Raw genomic sequence first — 18,509 nt, forward strand, 5'->3', positions numbered from 1 at the left:
TAGCAGCTGCGAGACGAGCTGATATTCAGTTCTCTACCAGCCACAGATATCTGTTGGTGTGCTCCAGTATTTTCATTCAGGTAAGTTCTAAATAAGTTCATATTATTATTTATAGCCTGTTAATTTTATTTTCAATAGCACAAACTTAGAACAAACATGCAGAACTACCTTCTATTTATAGAGTTGATAATTATTTGGCATTATTGCAACAAACCAGCCTATGAAATGACTGAAACAAATCCTGACTGGGTTCCAACACTACACATGGGGCACTACGAAATCCCTGCTTCAAACTACATGCTACATACCACCATGCCAATCAGATTACTTCTTCCATGTGTGGGTAAAAAGGTGACCTTCCTGGATAAGATGGCAAAGGTTTGCTGCGTTTTGGTGAACATGTGCCCCAGTGTGGTAGTAAAACCAGGGAAAAATGCTCTTGTTAAATACTCTTAAGTCTTGTGCTGTTTATGTAGTGATAAGTTTTCTTTTTTTTCTTTTCTTTTTTTTCCTTTTTTCTCTTCTTTTTTTTTTCTCCTTCTCTTTTTACAGTTGCAGAAACATATAGGTGATTGCTGTAACGTATGTTTTAATTTTGAAATTAAAGCAGCCTTTTTTCCGTTAAAAGGTTCTTTGTGAGGATCAATCCAGACATGGGAACAAAATGCCCTGCAAAACTTGGTACAAGCCGCAAGACAGGTCGTGTCGTAAAGAGGAAGGTTACAAGAATCAGCCCTCGGATCACCACCTTCCTCCAGCGGCTCTCTGAGTTTGAATGGAGGACTTCCAACTAGGTAAGAACAGAGATGATAATATCTTTTACATAGCTGATAATTATATACATACTGTACACACATCCATACAACAGTATGAATGATCTCAGACAGATGTGAACAAGTGAATAACCTGAGCAAACATGAATATTGATGATGTGTCTTTGACAGGTGGTGATAAAGACTACGCTGAACCCGACCATCCTGGTAACGGAAATCTAAATCCCATGTCACATTCTATTTCCTGGGACCCACTGATAATTATTACATTTTGTAAATGAGTTTTGTTTTACAATTGTAATAGTTTATTTAATGTTCATGCTGGTGGGTTTGTCCTGTTTTTAGTGGAATGAAAAACTGTTTTGCTTAAAAAAATCAGACAGAAAGGTGAAGGACTGTGTAGTTTTCATGTACGCTTCTATTTATTTTGGTTATTGGCATTGTTTTTATTCAGTTGAAAAATGTTTTTCTTGTTAAAAAAAAAATCAACAATAAATGTTGGTTTAATTCACTATTCTGAGACTACTTTATTTTTTTATTTTTTTTTTGTCCCGTTTGGATCTATAGCCATCAGAATTGTTGTCTTGAGGCCAAGAAAGATGCCAAGCGGATTTATTTTACCAAGTGGATCATCATGGCCTTGCCATATTGGTCCATTTGATTGACCTTTATTATAATTATGAATTTATTTTATTTTCAGTTGCAAACGGGACAGACATAACTGTGGGACAGGACAGGGGGAAAGAATGAAAGAAAGAGAGGGAGAGAAAGAAAGAAAGAAAACCAAAGGGGGGAAGAGACGGTGAGAAGGGGGGAAGAGAGAAAAAAACAAACAAATAAAAAAAACTCCTGGGTCACCTGTATGGAGAAAAAAAAAAACAGAGGAGACAGCAAACAGCAAAGAGCAACATAATAATAGAAAAAAAAGCACCATCACAATAAACTAGCTAGCCATAGATATCAATAGTTACTAAATAATAAACGATATTGTGCAGCACGCAGGATAGACAGCGCACAGTGTGCTTTGAGGCAGCAGCCAAGAAAGCTGTAGTCCGCGTCTGTGAATACCCATGTGTACACCTGTGTGCATACCTGTGTGGATCAGCATGCTTGCATTCCAAAGGTTTCTCCATGTGATAAGTGATAAGTTTTCAAAAGAGACAGTAAATTACAGAATGCTAGTAGTGGGTGATATTATACAAATGCTGTCATGATTTTATGTGAACATTTTGTCATTTGTAAACTATACATAACATTTTTTCTACATTGTAACTGATGTGATGTTCGACAAAGTGCTTTTAATTAAAAATAGGCAAACATTTCTTTGTTTCTTTATTCAACTTTTGAACAGTGGTATTTAGTAAGTACATATTCAGTAAATGCAAAGTATTTACATGGCCCCCTAAATTAAAACATTATGGGTTATTCAGAACAGAACTATGCTTGGAAAAATATTGTCCCATCAGTTGATCCAACTCCTCCACAGTAGCAGGTGGAACTTTTCTTTTTTGAGGATGGCTTCTTTTACCTGTCACAACGAATGGTCTGTTTATGTTTTGATCAAGAGCCTTTTTTTTGGGCAGCTGAAGAGGAGAAGTCTATCTTATGGCCAACCTCTGGCTGTATCTTGGTCATATTACCCAGCAAAACCCAGTATGCAGGTTCATCTGTAACAGTCCTTGTGCCACAGATCCTCACTGTTGCTTCTACATTAAACAGAAGAGCAGTGACATGGCTGCAAGTCTCCACGACTCTAGTCATACAGCTGCAGTGGGCGGCTTCAACCTTCCCTGTGATGCTCACAATGACCTGTGGCTGCAATGCTGCAATTCAGTCTTTAAGAGTGCAGGACCTAAAACACACACAGACAAAGTTCATTTAAAGACAAGAACTATGAGCCAAGGCCGACACAAATGTGTTTTATTTACTTTCAAATCCATTTATCATAAATGTAACAAATAAAGTGTTTTTATGTATCCATCTATAGAACGCTGCATGTTATATTCTAAATCTGCATGTTTCTTTTTAGAAACCTATCAGCAAAAAATGAACCTAAAGTATGTAATGCAAGGATGTAATCACTTTCAAGAGGAAGAAAACATAAAGTTCGACTTTAAGTGACAACTATGGACACCTAATATGACAAGGAGATTCTGCAGGTCATTAATCAATGTATAAAACTAAAACAGAATGTATTTTTAGTGACACAGGACACAAACAAGGAAGCAAGATGTGTAATTAGGATTATTTATAATAAATATGAATTAATTAGGGCAATTTCTTTAACCATAAAGAATAACTAAATCCTTCAGGACAATGTCACATCAATGCACTGAACTCACTATGTTATCCCTCTAACAGAGCCTCTACATGTTCTCACTGTAATTTCCCCCTCACGAATGAATTTTTGCTAGCACTAGTTTGAATGTTGGGGGGAATCAAACGCATTTTACTCGCAGTACTCAAGCTGACTTACCTTTGCTTGAATGACGGCGTACTCACAACGTGGAGGCTTAAAAATAACCAAATCTTGTACCCAGTCCTTGGTGAATTGGATGTGCGCCTCCAGAGATTTATAATTGCGAAATTGGTGCGCCGTGTATGCTCTGACTCCACAGACAAGGTATGAGAGTAGATCATGCTAAGTCAATAGCGGTTTGGTCTTCAGGGTTTCTACTCCACGGCTATATTTCATACGGGTCCACATTTCAACAATCAAGTACCGTCTCTTTGCATCTGGACAGAATCTGTCTCTATACCGTCATTTTCTTTTGAGCTACGTTTCAGAATGGTTCGTAGCAAACTTGTTTTGATTCGTGACCTGCCAAGATGGTGCTGCGCTCCCACAATGCATTGCGACATTACGTCAACTCCAAAGCCCTTTGCGTGCAGGAGTGTATGCGCATGCGCATTGCCACGGTGGTTTAAAAAATAAAGATATAATGAAAAGTAATTAATAAAAATAAAATATTTAAACATTCCCACAAATGTGCAATGAACGTGCAAAAACTCTCTTTAGTAGTTGTTGCTGTTTCTTTCTTTCTTTCTTTCTTTCTTTCTTCTTTTTTTTTTTTTTGAAAAATAACGACGTCTCTGAGGCGCGAAATCTGACAGCGAGAGGAACGGCCGGATACAGGAGACGGGAAGAAACAAGCCGATTATGTTCGCGTTAATTAAGTGGTTGGAAGATGTAAAATTCTCAATTCTGCCAACTGAACATATACGAGATTTTAATGAGGATGAATAATTAGCCGGCATGGAGGAAACGGACCTTTATTTCGTGGAGTGGCGACAAGAAGCCAAGGCGGGTGGCCAGTCTAAGAAGCCTCCATCATCAAGCTAGCAGGTGCCTTTTCCCATATAATATTACTTTATTCTCGTGTATTTGGAACGGAAGCGTAGAGCTGCCACCCAGGTGTAGCCAAGTACAGGATAGGGTAGGGGAAATTAAAGTAAGATGGAGAGAATGGGCCAATAGCTAGATTCGCAGGAGGGATAAAGGGAGTTGCGTGGAGAAGAATGACTGGAGCCACAGGTAAAGTTGCTATGAATTGTATTAAACTATTTAGCAACAATTTAACAGCATTTTATGAACAGGAATGAAAACATAAAATAAAATACAGTGACAGCAATAATAATAACAGTCAGAATCCTATCTGAGCTCAGATATGTCAGTCTTGCCGGCTTAATAGTCAGTGTTCAGTCAAGTCAAATCCAACAGGTCAAAAGTTTGTGATTGGTGCGATTTCGTCCTACCGCACTGTTGCAATTGTTCGTGAGAGAAGAGCAACCTGCCCTTCTGGGCCAACTCAGAATGGCTGTGGTTCGGTTCGGTTCAAAGGGAAAGGCTCGCCATCTTCCTCGTCAGGAAGAGATCCAGGTCTCACGATCCCATAAAAAAAACCTAGCCTGTAAACAACAGGACTATTACTAATTCAGTTCACACTCTAATGATATACATGGCCATATGTAAATAATGTAAGTGCTATAACAAAACAAGCACAAAACATTAATTCTAATTTCTAACTATAGTCTATACAGTGCATCTTAATCATGAATGCAATCTTTAAATCACAATCAGCTTATTCTATCGTCAAGGTGCACATTTCTATCAGAAATCAGAAATAAACCATAAACTATGGTAGATTATTTTTTTACAGTATTGCCCTTTAACTGAATTACAGGAGCATTGCTTTACACTGCATAGCAATGAAGCAATATATTATTTACACTCAATGTACAGAATAAAATTACCAAAAGAATATACAAAAACCCACAGGCTGTAGTTTTACAGTATGTGGTAACGTATCAGCACAGTAAGAATACACACGGACATCTATCCAGTGCCGCTCGAGCATCAAATGTAACAAAATAAAGTAGATTCATGACCTTTAAGATCAACATTAACTTATTCCATCATCTAATTTTAGTGCATTTAATATTCAACAAGTAATACTAGAACATCATCAGCACACAAGCTGAGTGCTCAAAATGGCTGAACTCAGTGAGAAACCCCGTGTGTTCTCCCACAGTGAAAACGTGGTCAGCTACAGCTATGAGCATTAGGCTAGTTAGCTTTTCAATTAGCCTGATTCGCCCAGTCCCAGTTTAACTCACCAGCACACTTCTAATGTTCAACTCTCAGAGAGGATCTTGTTCAACTCTCAGAGAGGATCTTGTCCACTTCATCCGCTCCCGCGCAGATCTACAACATTGAAATCGGGCCATTATATTCCCTGTTAACTTCTTGTTAGCTTTTTAGCTTCAAGGTTAGCTTAACAGCTTCTGACTCACCGCGATGGTTTCAAGGTCCGAAATGTTCACAATAAATCAGGTCCGTTTCTCCAAGGTCCATGCAGATCTCCGGTATGGATATTTGCTCAATTTATCAAGTTAATAGTTATTTTCCAGCGAAAAGCTTGGCGGTGAAAATCAGTGATGGTCTCGTGCACCTCCGTCTCTCTCTGTGTCTGAGCACGTGACGGTACAGAGCAGGGGAAGGCGGGGCTTGTTCCTTCCTAACCAGTAGGGGTGTTAAATATACTCTTTGGGTTTTATTCTTATATTTATAGTATTTATCTTTTATTATTGATTTATTTTTGATCAACTCAGTGATTAACAGAGTAATGATAAATCCCAATTAACAATAACATGTTGTAGTGCATTACTGAGTCGTGTAAACTCACTGGGTTACATCCTCCCCTCTTAAATCTCATGCACGTCCCCGTGCATGGCTCTGGTGGAATAGGTAACATCATGAGCAAGGGAGTCGATGAAAGCTTTGTTCAATCCTTGAAAGAGTGATTTAACCACTGTTACTAGTGGGTTACCTAGCTGAGGATAAGTGAGTCTTTGGGATGGTTGGCGAATTCTTTCAGATCTTCTGATCTGTGTTTCTGTTTGCAAGGTTTCAGGTTCATCATCGTTTTCAACTTGTCTTTCAGGTGAAAGTTGATGAGTTGAGTTCTCTGACAACGGTGAATCTGACAAACTGGTCGACAAAACATTTTTGTCTTTTCGAGTGTCTGTTTCAGACTCACTTGGTGTGTTATTTTGTAGGCTTGTGTCACTTTCACTTGGTGATACGTTTGCTTCACTTTCACGTTCTGTCTGAGGTAGGTCTGTTTCACGGTCCATTTGAGGTAAGTTGGTGTCAGTTGAACTTCCAATTTCGCCTTCAGGTAAGTATGTTTCAGTTTCGTTCTCAGTTTCCTTTTCAGGTAAGTCTGTCATGTCCGGTAATGTGTTAGGTTGTTCGTCATCATTTACAGGATATTTGTTTTGTTTGAATCCTTGTGTTGGCGGTATGGCGCATACTTGGTAAAAATGTCTGTTTTTCACTTGTGGAGGTTCAGGGTAAGAAAACTCATCTTCCTCTTCCTCAAGTGTTTGGTCGGAGTCAACTTCCAAAGCTGAACTTTGTCTTGTGCGTGGTCTGTTAGTTTTTGTGACTCGCTCGGGTTCATGCTCTGTTGGTGAGAGAAATCCACAGGGAAGTAACAGATCTCTGTGGAGCGTTCTGTTGGGTCCATCTCCGTTTTCTGGTTTTACAGTGTATACTGGTAAGTTTTCCATTTGTTTGGTAACAATATACACTGTTTGCTCCCATTTGTCCGCTAATTTGTGCTTCTCTCTCAGGCGGAGATTTCGAACCAAGACTCTGTCTCCCACATGTAGTGTGGATTCACGGATGATTTTGTCAAACCGTTTCTTGTTTTTGTCTGCTACTTTCTGGGAGTTTTTGATGGCTATTTCGTAGCTCTGTTCGAGGTAGCTTTTCAACTGCTTGACGTATTGAGAGTGAGTCAACTGTGGCTTGTTTGGCTGTGGCAGGCCAAAGGCAATATCAATGGGCAAGCGAGGCTGTCTACCAAACATTAACTCATAAGGAGAATAGCCTGTTACATCATTTTTTGTACAGTTATAAGCGTGAGTAAGTGGTTTTACGAAGTCACGCCAGTGATGTTTCTCGGTGTCTTTCAAGGTACCAAGCATACTGAGTAATGTGCGATTGTATCGCTCAACAGGGTTGCCACGAGGATGATAAGGACTTGTTCGGACTTTGCGGATACCGAGCAGAGAGCACAGTTCTTTGATTGTACGCGATTCAAAGTCTCTCCCTTGGTCGCTATGAAGTCGCTCTGGAAAGCCATAATGAACTAAGAAGTTCTCCCATAAGTTCTTTGCAACGGTGGTGGCTTTCTGGTCTTTGGTTGGAATGGACACAGCATACTTTGTAAAATGATCCGTGATCACTAGGACATCTTTAGTGTTTTTACTGTCTGGTTCTATTGAGAGGAAGTCCATGCAGACTAGCTCCATGGGCCTGGAAGTTTTAATATTTACCAGAGGAGCAGCCTTGTCTGGCAGGGCTTTTCTACGGACACATCTCTCGCAAGCTTTCACTTTCTTTTCGACATCAACTGCCATTTTTGGCCAGTAGAAACGTGACCGAATGAGTTCCAGTGTGCGTTCGACCCCTAAATGCCCCATGTTGTCATGAAGATTAAGCATAACTGTAGGGCGTAAGGAATCAGGAAGGACTAACTGCAACAAGGTCTCTGGCCCCAACTGGCGTTTCCGGTACAGTAAGTCATTTTGGAGGTCAAGACGTTTCCACTCCCTTAAAAATAAGAGAACATCGTGAGACTCAGACTTAGTATCGGCTGGTGGACGTGAGTCAGCTGCCAGCAGCTTGATGACTTTACTAATGGCTGGATCTTTTCTCTGCAGGTTGACAAGATCAGTATGGGTGTATCTGGGTAAGGCTAGGAGATTGTTATCATTGCCTTCTTCTTGAAACATGTCTGGAATGGCACCTGCAGACATGGCAAGTGACTGGACTAGAGCACAAGAGGGTTCAGTCTGATCCATAGCCATATATCTTTGACAGGCTGCCATCACGGTATCGGATTGAAGTTGGAGCTCGACATCTTTGACTGAGGACAAGAGATGGGATCTGAACTTATCAATGCGCTGACATTCCTGGGTAAAAACTGGATCGTCTTCAGGTTTGTCATGTGGTTTCCTAGATAGTCCATCTGCATCAAGATTTTGTCTCCCAGCTCTGTACTTAATGTCAAAGTTATAGGTGGACAATGCAGCCAACCAACGATAACTCGTGGCATCAAGCTTTGCTGTGGTCAGAAGGTAAGTCAATGGGTTGTTGTCGGTGATGACTGTGAATGTGTTTCCATATAAATAGTCATGAAACTTGTCAGTTATGGCCCACTTTAAAGCTAGAAATTCTAACTTGTGGGCGGGGTATCTAGCTTCACTACGGGATAGACCACGACTTGCATAGGCTATAACCTGTGTGGTTCCATTCTGCACTTGATAAAGAGCTGCCCCAAGTCCGGTTGTACTGGCATCTGTGTGTACCAGGTAAGGTAGCTTTGCATCAGCATACCCAAGGACTGGTGAGGTGGTGAGTTTTTCAATAATAGTTTGAAACGATTTCTGGCACTCTGGTCCCCAACGATCACCAAAGGGCTCTTTGGGGTTCAGATACTTTGGATCACTGGGTGGGTTTTTACTATGCTTTCGTCTCGGAGGATAGCCAGCTGTGAGGGAGGTGAGGGGCTTGACAATTTTTGAGTAATCTTTGACAAATCTCCGGTAATAACCGGTAAAACCAAGAAACGATTGGAGTTCTTTTAAGGTTTGGGGTCTCGGCCAAGTCTTGAGTGCTTCAGTTTTTTCGGGATCAGTCTTTACGCCGTCTCTAGATACAATGTGGCCTAGATAACGGACTGATGTTTGGAAGAAACGACATTTGTCGGGCGAGAGTTTCAGCCCGTACTCTCTGAGTCGCTCAAGAACATGAATGAGTCGGGTCTCATGATCTTCAAGGGAACTGGAAAAGACTATCAAATCATCCAAAAAGACTAACACTTCTCTCAGATTGATGTCTTTCATACACTTTTCCATAAGCCTTTGGAAAGTGCTTGGGGCATTTGTTATTCCCTGGGGCATACGATTAAATTCGTAGAAGCCGAAGGGGCACACGAAGGCTGTCTTTGGCTTATCTTCTTCACACATCTCGATTTGATAGTACCCTGACTTAAGGTCCATCACAGAGAACCACTGAGATCCTGCAAGAGCAGAAAATGACTCCTCTAAGTTTGGCAAGGCATAGGCATCGCGGATGGTCTGCAAGTTAAGCTTCCTAAAATCAATGCATAACCGCACATCACCATTCTTTTTGCGGACCACCACTATCGGTGATGAGAATGGAGATTCAGATTCTCTGATTATGCCTGCATCTAAGAGGGCTTGTAAGTGCTTTTTAACTGCCTCGTAATCATGGGGATGAATCGGGCGAGATCTCTGTTTGAAGGGGGTTTCATCTTTTAAGTTGATGTGATGTTTTACATGTGTGGCATGCCCAAAATCAAGATCATTGTGTGAGAAAACATCAGAGAAGGTGTTTAGCTTTTCAGCTATCTTCTCTTTCCACTCTTCAGATAGTGGTGATTCACCAAAGTCGAAACTGAGAGGGGGTCTTGAGGTTGAAGTCTGCTGCTGAGAGTTACACGTTGCAGACACCTTTTGGTCGCCTTTCTCAGGCTCAGGACATGGCATGACACAGTCAGGGGCAACTAGCTCAGCAATTACACAGTTAGTGGGCAATGTAATGTCATGGTTAGTCTCGTTTCTCAGCAACACAGGAACTTTATAAGGTCCGTGCTTTGGCAGAGATATAAGGCAACAATCTACAAACACACCACCAGGTAGGGAGCCGGTAGTGGGCTGTTCAATAAGTGCACACTGTTCAGGCTTAGCGTGGCTAGCATGCATAAAACCTTCCACTAGTAGCTTTTGATTTGCAGGAAGGACTTCTTGGGTTCTACTTTGAAGTTTTACCAAGCCGATCTTGCCACTGTCACTTTGTCTTTTTCTGGATGCTAATGTCTTTAGCACTTGTTGGTATCCATAAGGGAGTACCTTAAAGTCAGGTAAGGTGTTCTCACAAAGATGCTCATATAAGGGGTCAAGTGTATTTGTGCCAATTAGTAGAGGTGTGTCTGAGTTTGAGCGAATGTCAGGGACAACTAAGGCAAGAGTAGATAGTTCAAGCTCTGACTGATCGAGATCTTTGGGGAACATGATACTCGTCTCAATGTATCCCAAGTAAGGGACTGTCTGACCATTCGCACCTTCGACCTCTAGGAGATCACTGATGGGTTTTATAGGATGATCAGGTAAGTGTTCTTGATAGAAGGATTTGGCAATAGTGGTTACTTGAGAGCCTGAGTCGAGCAAGCAACTACATTCAACGCCATTGATAACAACTCTGGCTGTGCATTTTCTACCCACAAGTCTTTTGGGAAGTTTAGGCACTGAGTGAACATTAGCTGTTTCACATTGGGCTTTTGTTGTCTTTTTCTCAGTGGGACTTGGTTCAGATTTAGCACCCATCTGTCCCGCGACAGGGGCTCCTTCTAGTTTAAATTAAATGACTCATCAACTGGTCTGGATATTTCCCATTCTCGCTGCTTCTGTCTGAGGGCATTCCTTTTAGCTGCTACTAATGCTGGGTTGGGACCATTACTACAGCTGGAAGCGATATGACCATCTTCTCCACACTTGAAACAGTATCCAGGTTTGGGTTTGGCTGACACTGCAGCAATTTGTGGTATCTGTCCCGGCTTGTTCTGAGTTTTGGTACTTGGGTTCCTTTTTGCTTCCTTTTGAAGTTTCTGCGATCTTTTCTCTGTTTTATCAGCTCTGAGCTGTGCGATTTGAGACCTGAGGTCAGCAATTTGCTTCTGGAGGTCAGACGAATTGCTGTCCATTTCATGCTCATAATCGTTCCTACCTTGAGAGCGTGTGGTTTGCACGTTAGAATAAACACGAGTCTTTTGGATCCCCAAATGTTGTTTCATGCGGGTTGCTTTACTTGCCTGTTTGTCCTCCTCGGTGCGTAGGTGGAGGAGTAGCTCTGCAAAATGAGGTGGGTCGTCTTTCTTTTGTTCAAGTTGAAGGTTTGCAATCAATGAGCTGTCCCAACACCCTCTACAAAACTGTCTCAGGAGCTGTTTATTGATGTCACTAGAAGCAATTCCGTCTCTTTTTATGACTAGGTTTAGCACTGTGTGCAATCTTTGCAGGTAATGTGAGGGTTTTTCACCTCCATTCTGATTGGTGTTTAAGAAGCGAGCAAAGAGTTCGTCACCGTCCTCTACAGTTGCATAGGCAGAATCAAGATGTTCAAGGTAAGTTTTGGGGTTTGCTTTTGGACCAAGAGCTTTCACCAGGTCCGCTGCAGGGGATGAAAGACTTTCAACAATCTTTCGCACAACTTGAGTTTCGGTGAGCGAGGGATCAGTCAAGCAAAACTCTACGCTGCTGCGCCAAGTGTCATAGTCAGTTTCGAAAGGAGGATGTGGAACTCTCCCTGAAAAAGGTTTCAGTCTGTATTGCGAGTTTGGTGGGGGAATGACTTCACTGCTTTTAACAATGTGCTCTACAATAACCCGCTGCACTTCAGGTGTGCTTAAAAGGTTGGTGGGAATCTGAGGGGTTTGTTTCTCAGCCTCTGCCGGTGGGTGAGTATTCAAGGCACTTACATGGTTGCTATTGGGTGTTAAAGGAGAAGAAGGTAGGGCCTCATCACTGTGGGGCACTGGCTCTTGTTCAGTGGAAGGCTCAACTGTGTGGACATCCCCTCCCAATGACTCCCCAATTTTAGCTAGTTCATCCATCAAAAGGTCTTTAAACGATCGGTTGCTTCGTGCTGCCACATCTTTAAGCTGTGACAGGTAAGTTACAGTAGCTGATGCGCTGGTTTCAATGCTATACGCACTGGCTAGGTCTCGAACGTGATAGACAACTTCAGGTTTCACAGTGCAAGGTCTGTCATAAGGCAAATATCTTTTCTCTAGTTCTTTAGCAGTAGCCTCATGTTGAAATTCCACAATAATCTGACCACCAGTTGGTAGCTTAATCTGCCTACTGACAGGACCGAAAGCTTCTAAGAACTCAATTATTTCTTTATCAATGTCTGTGTTAGTTAAACCACTGACCAAGACAGCATTTTGAACTTTAACATTCTCTGTTTTCACAACTTCCATGGTTAGGACACGTAAAAGTACCAGTAGAAAAAAATACAAGTCACTGTGAAGCTCCAGGCACTCTTAATCGTTTTATTAAATTTTGGGTGGACTAACAACTCTGCAAACCCTCCTGGCTGGCTCGCCACTTTCTGTAGCCAAGTACAGGATAGGGTAGGGGAAATTAAAGTAAGATGGAGAGAATGGGCCAATAGCTAGATTCGCAGGAGGGATAAAGGGAGTTGCGTGGAGAAGAATGACTGGAGCCACAGGTAAAGTTGCTATGAATTGTATTAAACTATTTAGCAACAATTTAACAGCATTTTATGAACAGGAATGAAAACATAAAATAAAATACAGTGACAGCAATAATAATAACAGTCAGAATCCTATCTGAGCTCAGATATGTCAGTCTTGCCGGCTTAATAGTCAGTGTTCAGTCAAGTCAAATCCAACAGGTCAAAAGTTTGTGATTGGTGCGATTTCGTCCTACCGCACTGTTGCAATTGTTCGTGAGAGAAGAGCAACCTGCCCTTCTGGGCCAACTCAGAATGGCTGTGGTTCGGTTCGGTTCAAAGGGAAAGGCTCGCCATCTTCCTCGTCAGGAAGAGATCCAGGTCTCACGATCCCATAAAAAAAACCTAGCCTGTAAACAACAGGACTATTACTAATTCAGTTCACACTCTAATGATATACATGGCCATATGTAAATAATGTAAGTGCTATAACAAAACAAGCACAAAACATTAATTCTAATTTCTAACTATAGTCTATACAGTGCATCTTAATCATGAATGCAATCTTTAAATCACAATCAGCTTATTCTATCGTCAAGGTGCACATTTCTATCAGAAATCAGAAATAAACCATAAACTATGGTAGATTATTTTTTTACAGTATTGCCCTTTAACTGAATTACAGGAGCATTGCTTTACACTGCATAGCAATGAAGCAATATATTATTTACACTCAATGTACAGAATAAAATTACCAAAAGAATATACAAAAACCCACAGGCTGTAGTTTTACAGTATGTGGTAACGTATCAGCACAGTAAGAATACACACGGACATCTATCCAGTGCCGCTCGAGCATCAAATGTAACAAAATAAAGTAGATTCATGACCTTTAAGATCAACATTAACTTATTCCATCATCTAATTTTAGTGCATTTAATATTCAACAAGTAATACTAGAACATCATCAGCACACAAGCTGAGTGCTCAAAATGGCTGAACTCAGTGAGAAACCCCGTGTGTTCTCCCACAGTGAAAACGTGGTCAGCTACAGCTATGAGCATTAGGCTAGTTAGCTTTTCAATTAGCCTGATTCGCCCAGTCCCAGTTTAACTCACCAGCACACTTCTAATGTTCAACTCTCAGAGAGGATCTTGTTCAACTCTCAGAGAGGATCTTGTCCACTTCATCCGCTCCCGCGCAGATCTACAACATTGAAATCGGGCCATTATATTCCCTGTTAACTTCTTGTTAGCTTTTTAGCTTCAAGGTTAGCTTAACAGCTTCTGACTCACCGCGATGGTTTCAAGGTCCGAAATGTTCACAATAAATCAGGTCCGTTTCTCCAAGGTCCATGCAGATCTCCGGTATGGATATTTGCTCAATTTATCAAGTTAATAGTTATTTTCCAGCGAAAAGCTTGGCGGTGAAAATCAGTGATGGTCTCGTGCACCTCCGTCTCTCTCTGTGTCTGAGCACGTGACGGTACAGAGCAGGGGAAGGCGGGGCTTGTTCCTTCCTAACCAGTAGGGGTGTTAAATATACTCTTTGGGTTTTATTCTTATATTTATAGTATTTATCTTTTATTATTGATTTATTTTTGATCAACTCAGTGATTAACAGAGTAATGATAAATCCCAATTAACAATAACATGTTGTAGTGCATTACTGAGTCGTGTAAACTCACTGGGTTACACAGGCAAAAGAGAAATATAAGTATATCACGTTATAACGTGAAAAGTTTATCGTTCTAACAATATACTATCATGTTTGAACAACATGTTTGAACAACATTGTACGAAAAATGTACATAATTATCACGTCCGTACAATATTGTGCGAACGTGACAATTATGTATATTATAATAACGTGATATTATATTATACAAACATGAAAAGCATAATGTTAGAACAATAAACATTTCACGTCATAACGTGATACAGCTCTATTTTTCTTTTGCCTGGGTGGCAGCTCCACGCTTCCATAATTTGGTAATCAAAATATGTAACTTAATTAATTATATTGTGACGTACTTTTGCCTTTTCTTATTATTCTGCCTTCTCAATAACTATCAAAGCCTATTCACATTTAATTTGGCTTTCACAGAAATCCTACCTCTCCTTCTGGCTACAGAGTACTTACCAAGGTTAGAAACAAAGAACAGTTATGCTTTATTAATGTTCGCTAATTACAATGTTCCACATTTCCTTGCTTTTTAAGTCATTTTTAGGCTTTTTAGAGTTTTTGTTTTTTATTTTTTTTAGCAGTAATGTTTCTGCCTATTTATTTCAGCCCATGAAATCGAATGCAGATCTTCCTAATGTGAGATTTACATAAATGTAAGTAATTTTGTTTGTCATTGTCATTAATGTTGTTGCTGTTGTTGTTTTTGTGCAGTTTGCAATCATATAAACCTAGCAAGCATCAGTCAGCACAGTGACTAACCTAAACAGATTCTTGCTTTATTCACATATATTATATGTAATTATATATACCTGCACATTGTACCTAGGGTTGCAGCCACTTGGCCCCACCCCATTGTTGTGACAGCCCTGATTGTACTTATACACTGCATCTGAACAGGGAACAGTCTGCCACATTAATGTATTTTTAAGTGACTTGTTTGTAATACATGAATTTGTTTCTTACAGATGTCAAAGTCTCAACCTCATGCTGCCCTCCCCCATCCTCCTAAAGTAAGTATTTGTTGTTGTAGTTTTTTATGCGGTGTCTGTGTCACATGCTAATCATAATTATTGAAATAACTGTTTTCTAACAGATTTTCCAAAACACTAGTTATGTTTGTTGTCATTCAGACCAGTACTACTGCTTAGACATTGTTTAGTGGTCATGCATGTTTGACAAGCTCGTTATGATACCAAAACAGTAGGCCTATCACAATAATCGATATATCGACTTAACACACAGTACATGTACATGACCTCAATAATTGTTGATGATGTAATTTATGTGCCATTATATTTACAAAAATAAAATATAATGATAACAAAACAATAACATTAAATATCATTGTTTTCTATTTGTTAGAAAACTTACTATTTATTCAAGTTTTTAAGGTATCTAATATTTTGATTCCTAATTTCAATGATCTAAATGCTTTAAGAATTAGATGTTGGTTTGTCAATTGAAAGTGTGTAGATCTTGCATTATTATGGTGTTATATTATGATTATACATACATAAAATGGTCTTAAAATGACAATGACATAACTTGTCGCAATTGTTTATGGGGCAATATACCGACCAACAAAAAGTCGTTATCGTAACAGGCCTTCAAAACAGACGGTTTTATGATTGATAAATTCAAAAAATAAATACATTTAATTTCTCTGAGATTCTCTAATATTCAGTTACAGTTCACAACACAGCTACCCGTACATGCAGTATTATACTGTAAATATAAATCTCTGCATTTAGCATCCCACTAGAAGCGTCACAGTTACTGCCTCTTTTTTTTTTTTTTACAAATACCTGTTCTATCACTAACACATTTACTGTTTTACTTTTAGCCTGTGGATACAAATGCAGATTTCCTTAATGTAAGTTGTGCATTTTAATTACATCATGTTATTTTTATTATTATTTATTTATTTATTTTATTTTACATTCAAATATTTCAAGCTTCTTGGTTAAAGAAGCTTGATTGCTAGTAGGTAAAGAATAGTTCACCTATAATTCATATTCCCAATTAATTTCTCACCTCTGATTGAATGCCTTTGTTTGTTTTCCTATAACAAAACATTTTTGCTGGATATATATGGTGAATTTATATGCATAGATACAGTCGTAGTGCTTGACACATGCAAACAGCAGTAGATGTACTAAAAAGGAAATAATTACAATCATGATGTTGATTGCTGATGTCAGTATATATATTTTAGAGGAATGTTTTGTTTTTCACCCAAAATAACTATATTGCTTCAGAAGAGATTTATTACCCTACCGGACTCTTATATATTGTTCTGTTTTTTGTTTGTTTTTGTTATTTTCAGGTTCAATGGTGCGTGTTCTTCTAATGGCCGCCTTCCCACTGGAGGTTTTGATCCACAGCAATTTAAAAGGTAATCAGCTTTGAAAGTCAGTTCAAATGGTTAGCTAATAGTACTTTAAAAAGCCTACAACTCTGTCACCAGTTTCTTTACCAAAAATTACCCATAAAAGTATCGCTCAATAGCATATAATTGTAGTTCAAATGTTTAGTTGTACAAATATCAAATTTTTGGAAATCTAAAACTAGTCAAACACTCAAATGTTCATGCTTTTTATAGGAGGACAGAGCAAAACGGACATCGGCGCAGAGTGAAGAACTGCCCTTGATAAGGACACTATGACAGCCATATATAGTAAGTGAAGACTTTCTGTGTATCTAAAATTGCATACACCACAAGTAACTTACTTTGCAACCATTAAAATAGGTTGTAAAGTAAGTTACCAATACAAATAGGTGATGATGCATTGTAGTGGTTGGTCTCAGACAAAGAAGGTCAACAGATTTATGAATGCTGGAAGGTAAGGAGAGACGACCAAAAGGGGTGTTAGCATTACTGTAATGTGAACTGGATAGACTTCCCATCTAGGAAAAAAAAAGAGGTAAAATTATGCGTAAAATATATCTGTATTAATATCTGTATCTGTATAAACAGAAATATCTGTTTGCTAAATGAAGCCAGCTAACATAAATCACATTTTTATTTTAACTCTGATAAAAGTAATAGAACTGTGACTTTTGTTTGTTACAGTGGGGGTAAGGAAGGGGTTTCCCAGCGTGTCCAGAAGGGCTTTGAGGATTGCAGTGAAAGCTGGGGGACTGAGACTGTGTGTGTATATATATATATATATATATATATATATATATATATACACACATATATGTATATGTGTGTGTGTTTCTTTTAGAATGTTTAAGTATGTAATGAGAATAAACTTATAAAACGAATATTCCTTGCTTGATTGATATGCTATATGTATGTTTTAAACATCAAATAAAGATTTCTTTCAGATGTTACATGTGAATGTGTTTTCTTAGAAATATATGAAGGGTTAAATTTATATTTTTTTGAATGATTTTAAATACATTTAAATTGTATTTTGAAATATATTTTATTAATATTGTTACACCCCGGCCTAGGCAACCGGGGTGCAACGTAGAAAAACAAAGATAAGGAAAATAAAACCACGAAGGCTCTCCACCAAAATCCCAAAACGAAAACATCCCATGACGAAAGTATTAACAAACCCATTCACAACTATTTACAACAGACTATTTATTTACAACAAAACACCAAACTATTTACAACACGGGGGAGATCGCGACCCTGACACACTGAAACACAGGGTTTAAATACATAGAGGGAGCAATCAGGAAATGGACCACAGGAGGGAAACACAGCTGGGGCAAATTAGAACTGACGAGACAGGGAAAAAGTAAACTGAACACACTAAGATAACACAGACTTTCAAAGTAAAGCAGGAAATACATAAGTCATGCAAAAACAAAACACTGACACACCGAAACGTAACATTTCCCCCTACCCAAAAATCAAACATGTAACCCCAAGTGAAAAGTTTGATTCAGACAAACGAAGGCTGAAACGAAGGCAGACGAAGCTGATGGAGGCTGGAGCGGTCCCACTGACCCTCCAGCAGACGACGAAGGCTGGAGCGGTCCCACGGACCCTCCAGCGACGACAAAGGCTGGGGCGGTCCCACGGACCCTCCCCCCAGCGAAGGCGGATGAAGGCAGACGAAGCTGATGGAGGCTGGAGCGGTCCCACGGACCCTCCAGCAGACGACGAAGGCTGGTGCGGTCCCCCGGACCCTCCAGCAGAGGCGGATGAAGGCTGGAGCGGTCCCTCGGACGCTCCAGCGAAGGCGGATGAGCAGCTCACTAGCTGCACACATGGACACGCAGCCCACCAGCTGCAC

General features: G+C 39.8%; 2 protein-coding genes and 1 long non-coding RNA gene across 3 annotated transcripts in view; 2 read left to right on the forward strand and 1 right to left on the reverse strand.

Annotated features, from left to right (window-relative positions):
• The window catches only part of LOC309702166 (protein NLRC3-like), a 197,945-nt gene that overhangs the window by 132,799 nt on the left and 46,637 nt on the right, over nt 1–18,509 (forward strand). The window lies entirely within an intron of this gene.
• Nucleotides 2,401–18,509, reverse strand: part of LOC309702247 (uncharacterized protein) — an 81,291-nt gene continuing 65,182 nt past the window's right edge. The window contains exon 3 of the mRNA XM_082526802.1: nt 2,401–2,625. Coding sequence (XP_082382928.1) covers nt 2,611–2,625 — 15 coding nt within the window. The 3' untranslated portion in view covers nt 2,401–2,610. The remainder of the gene's footprint in view (nt 2,626–18,509) is intronic.
• On the forward strand, nt 14,269–17,356 carry LOC309702488. Its single transcript, XR_014275548.1, has 7 exons — nt 14,269–14,710; nt 14,857–14,903; nt 15,216–15,260; nt 16,094–16,123; nt 16,577–16,645; nt 16,853–16,927; nt 17,324–17,356. It is a non-coding gene; the product is annotated as an uncharacterized lncRNA (long non-coding RNA).

The sequence above is a fragment of the Aulonocara stuartgranti genome (genome assembly GCF_965226115.1).
Source record: "Aulonocara stuartgranti genome assembly, chromosome: 3".
Lineage (NCBI taxonomy): Eukaryota > Metazoa > Chordata > Actinopteri > Cichliformes > Cichlidae > Aulonocara > Aulonocara stuartgranti.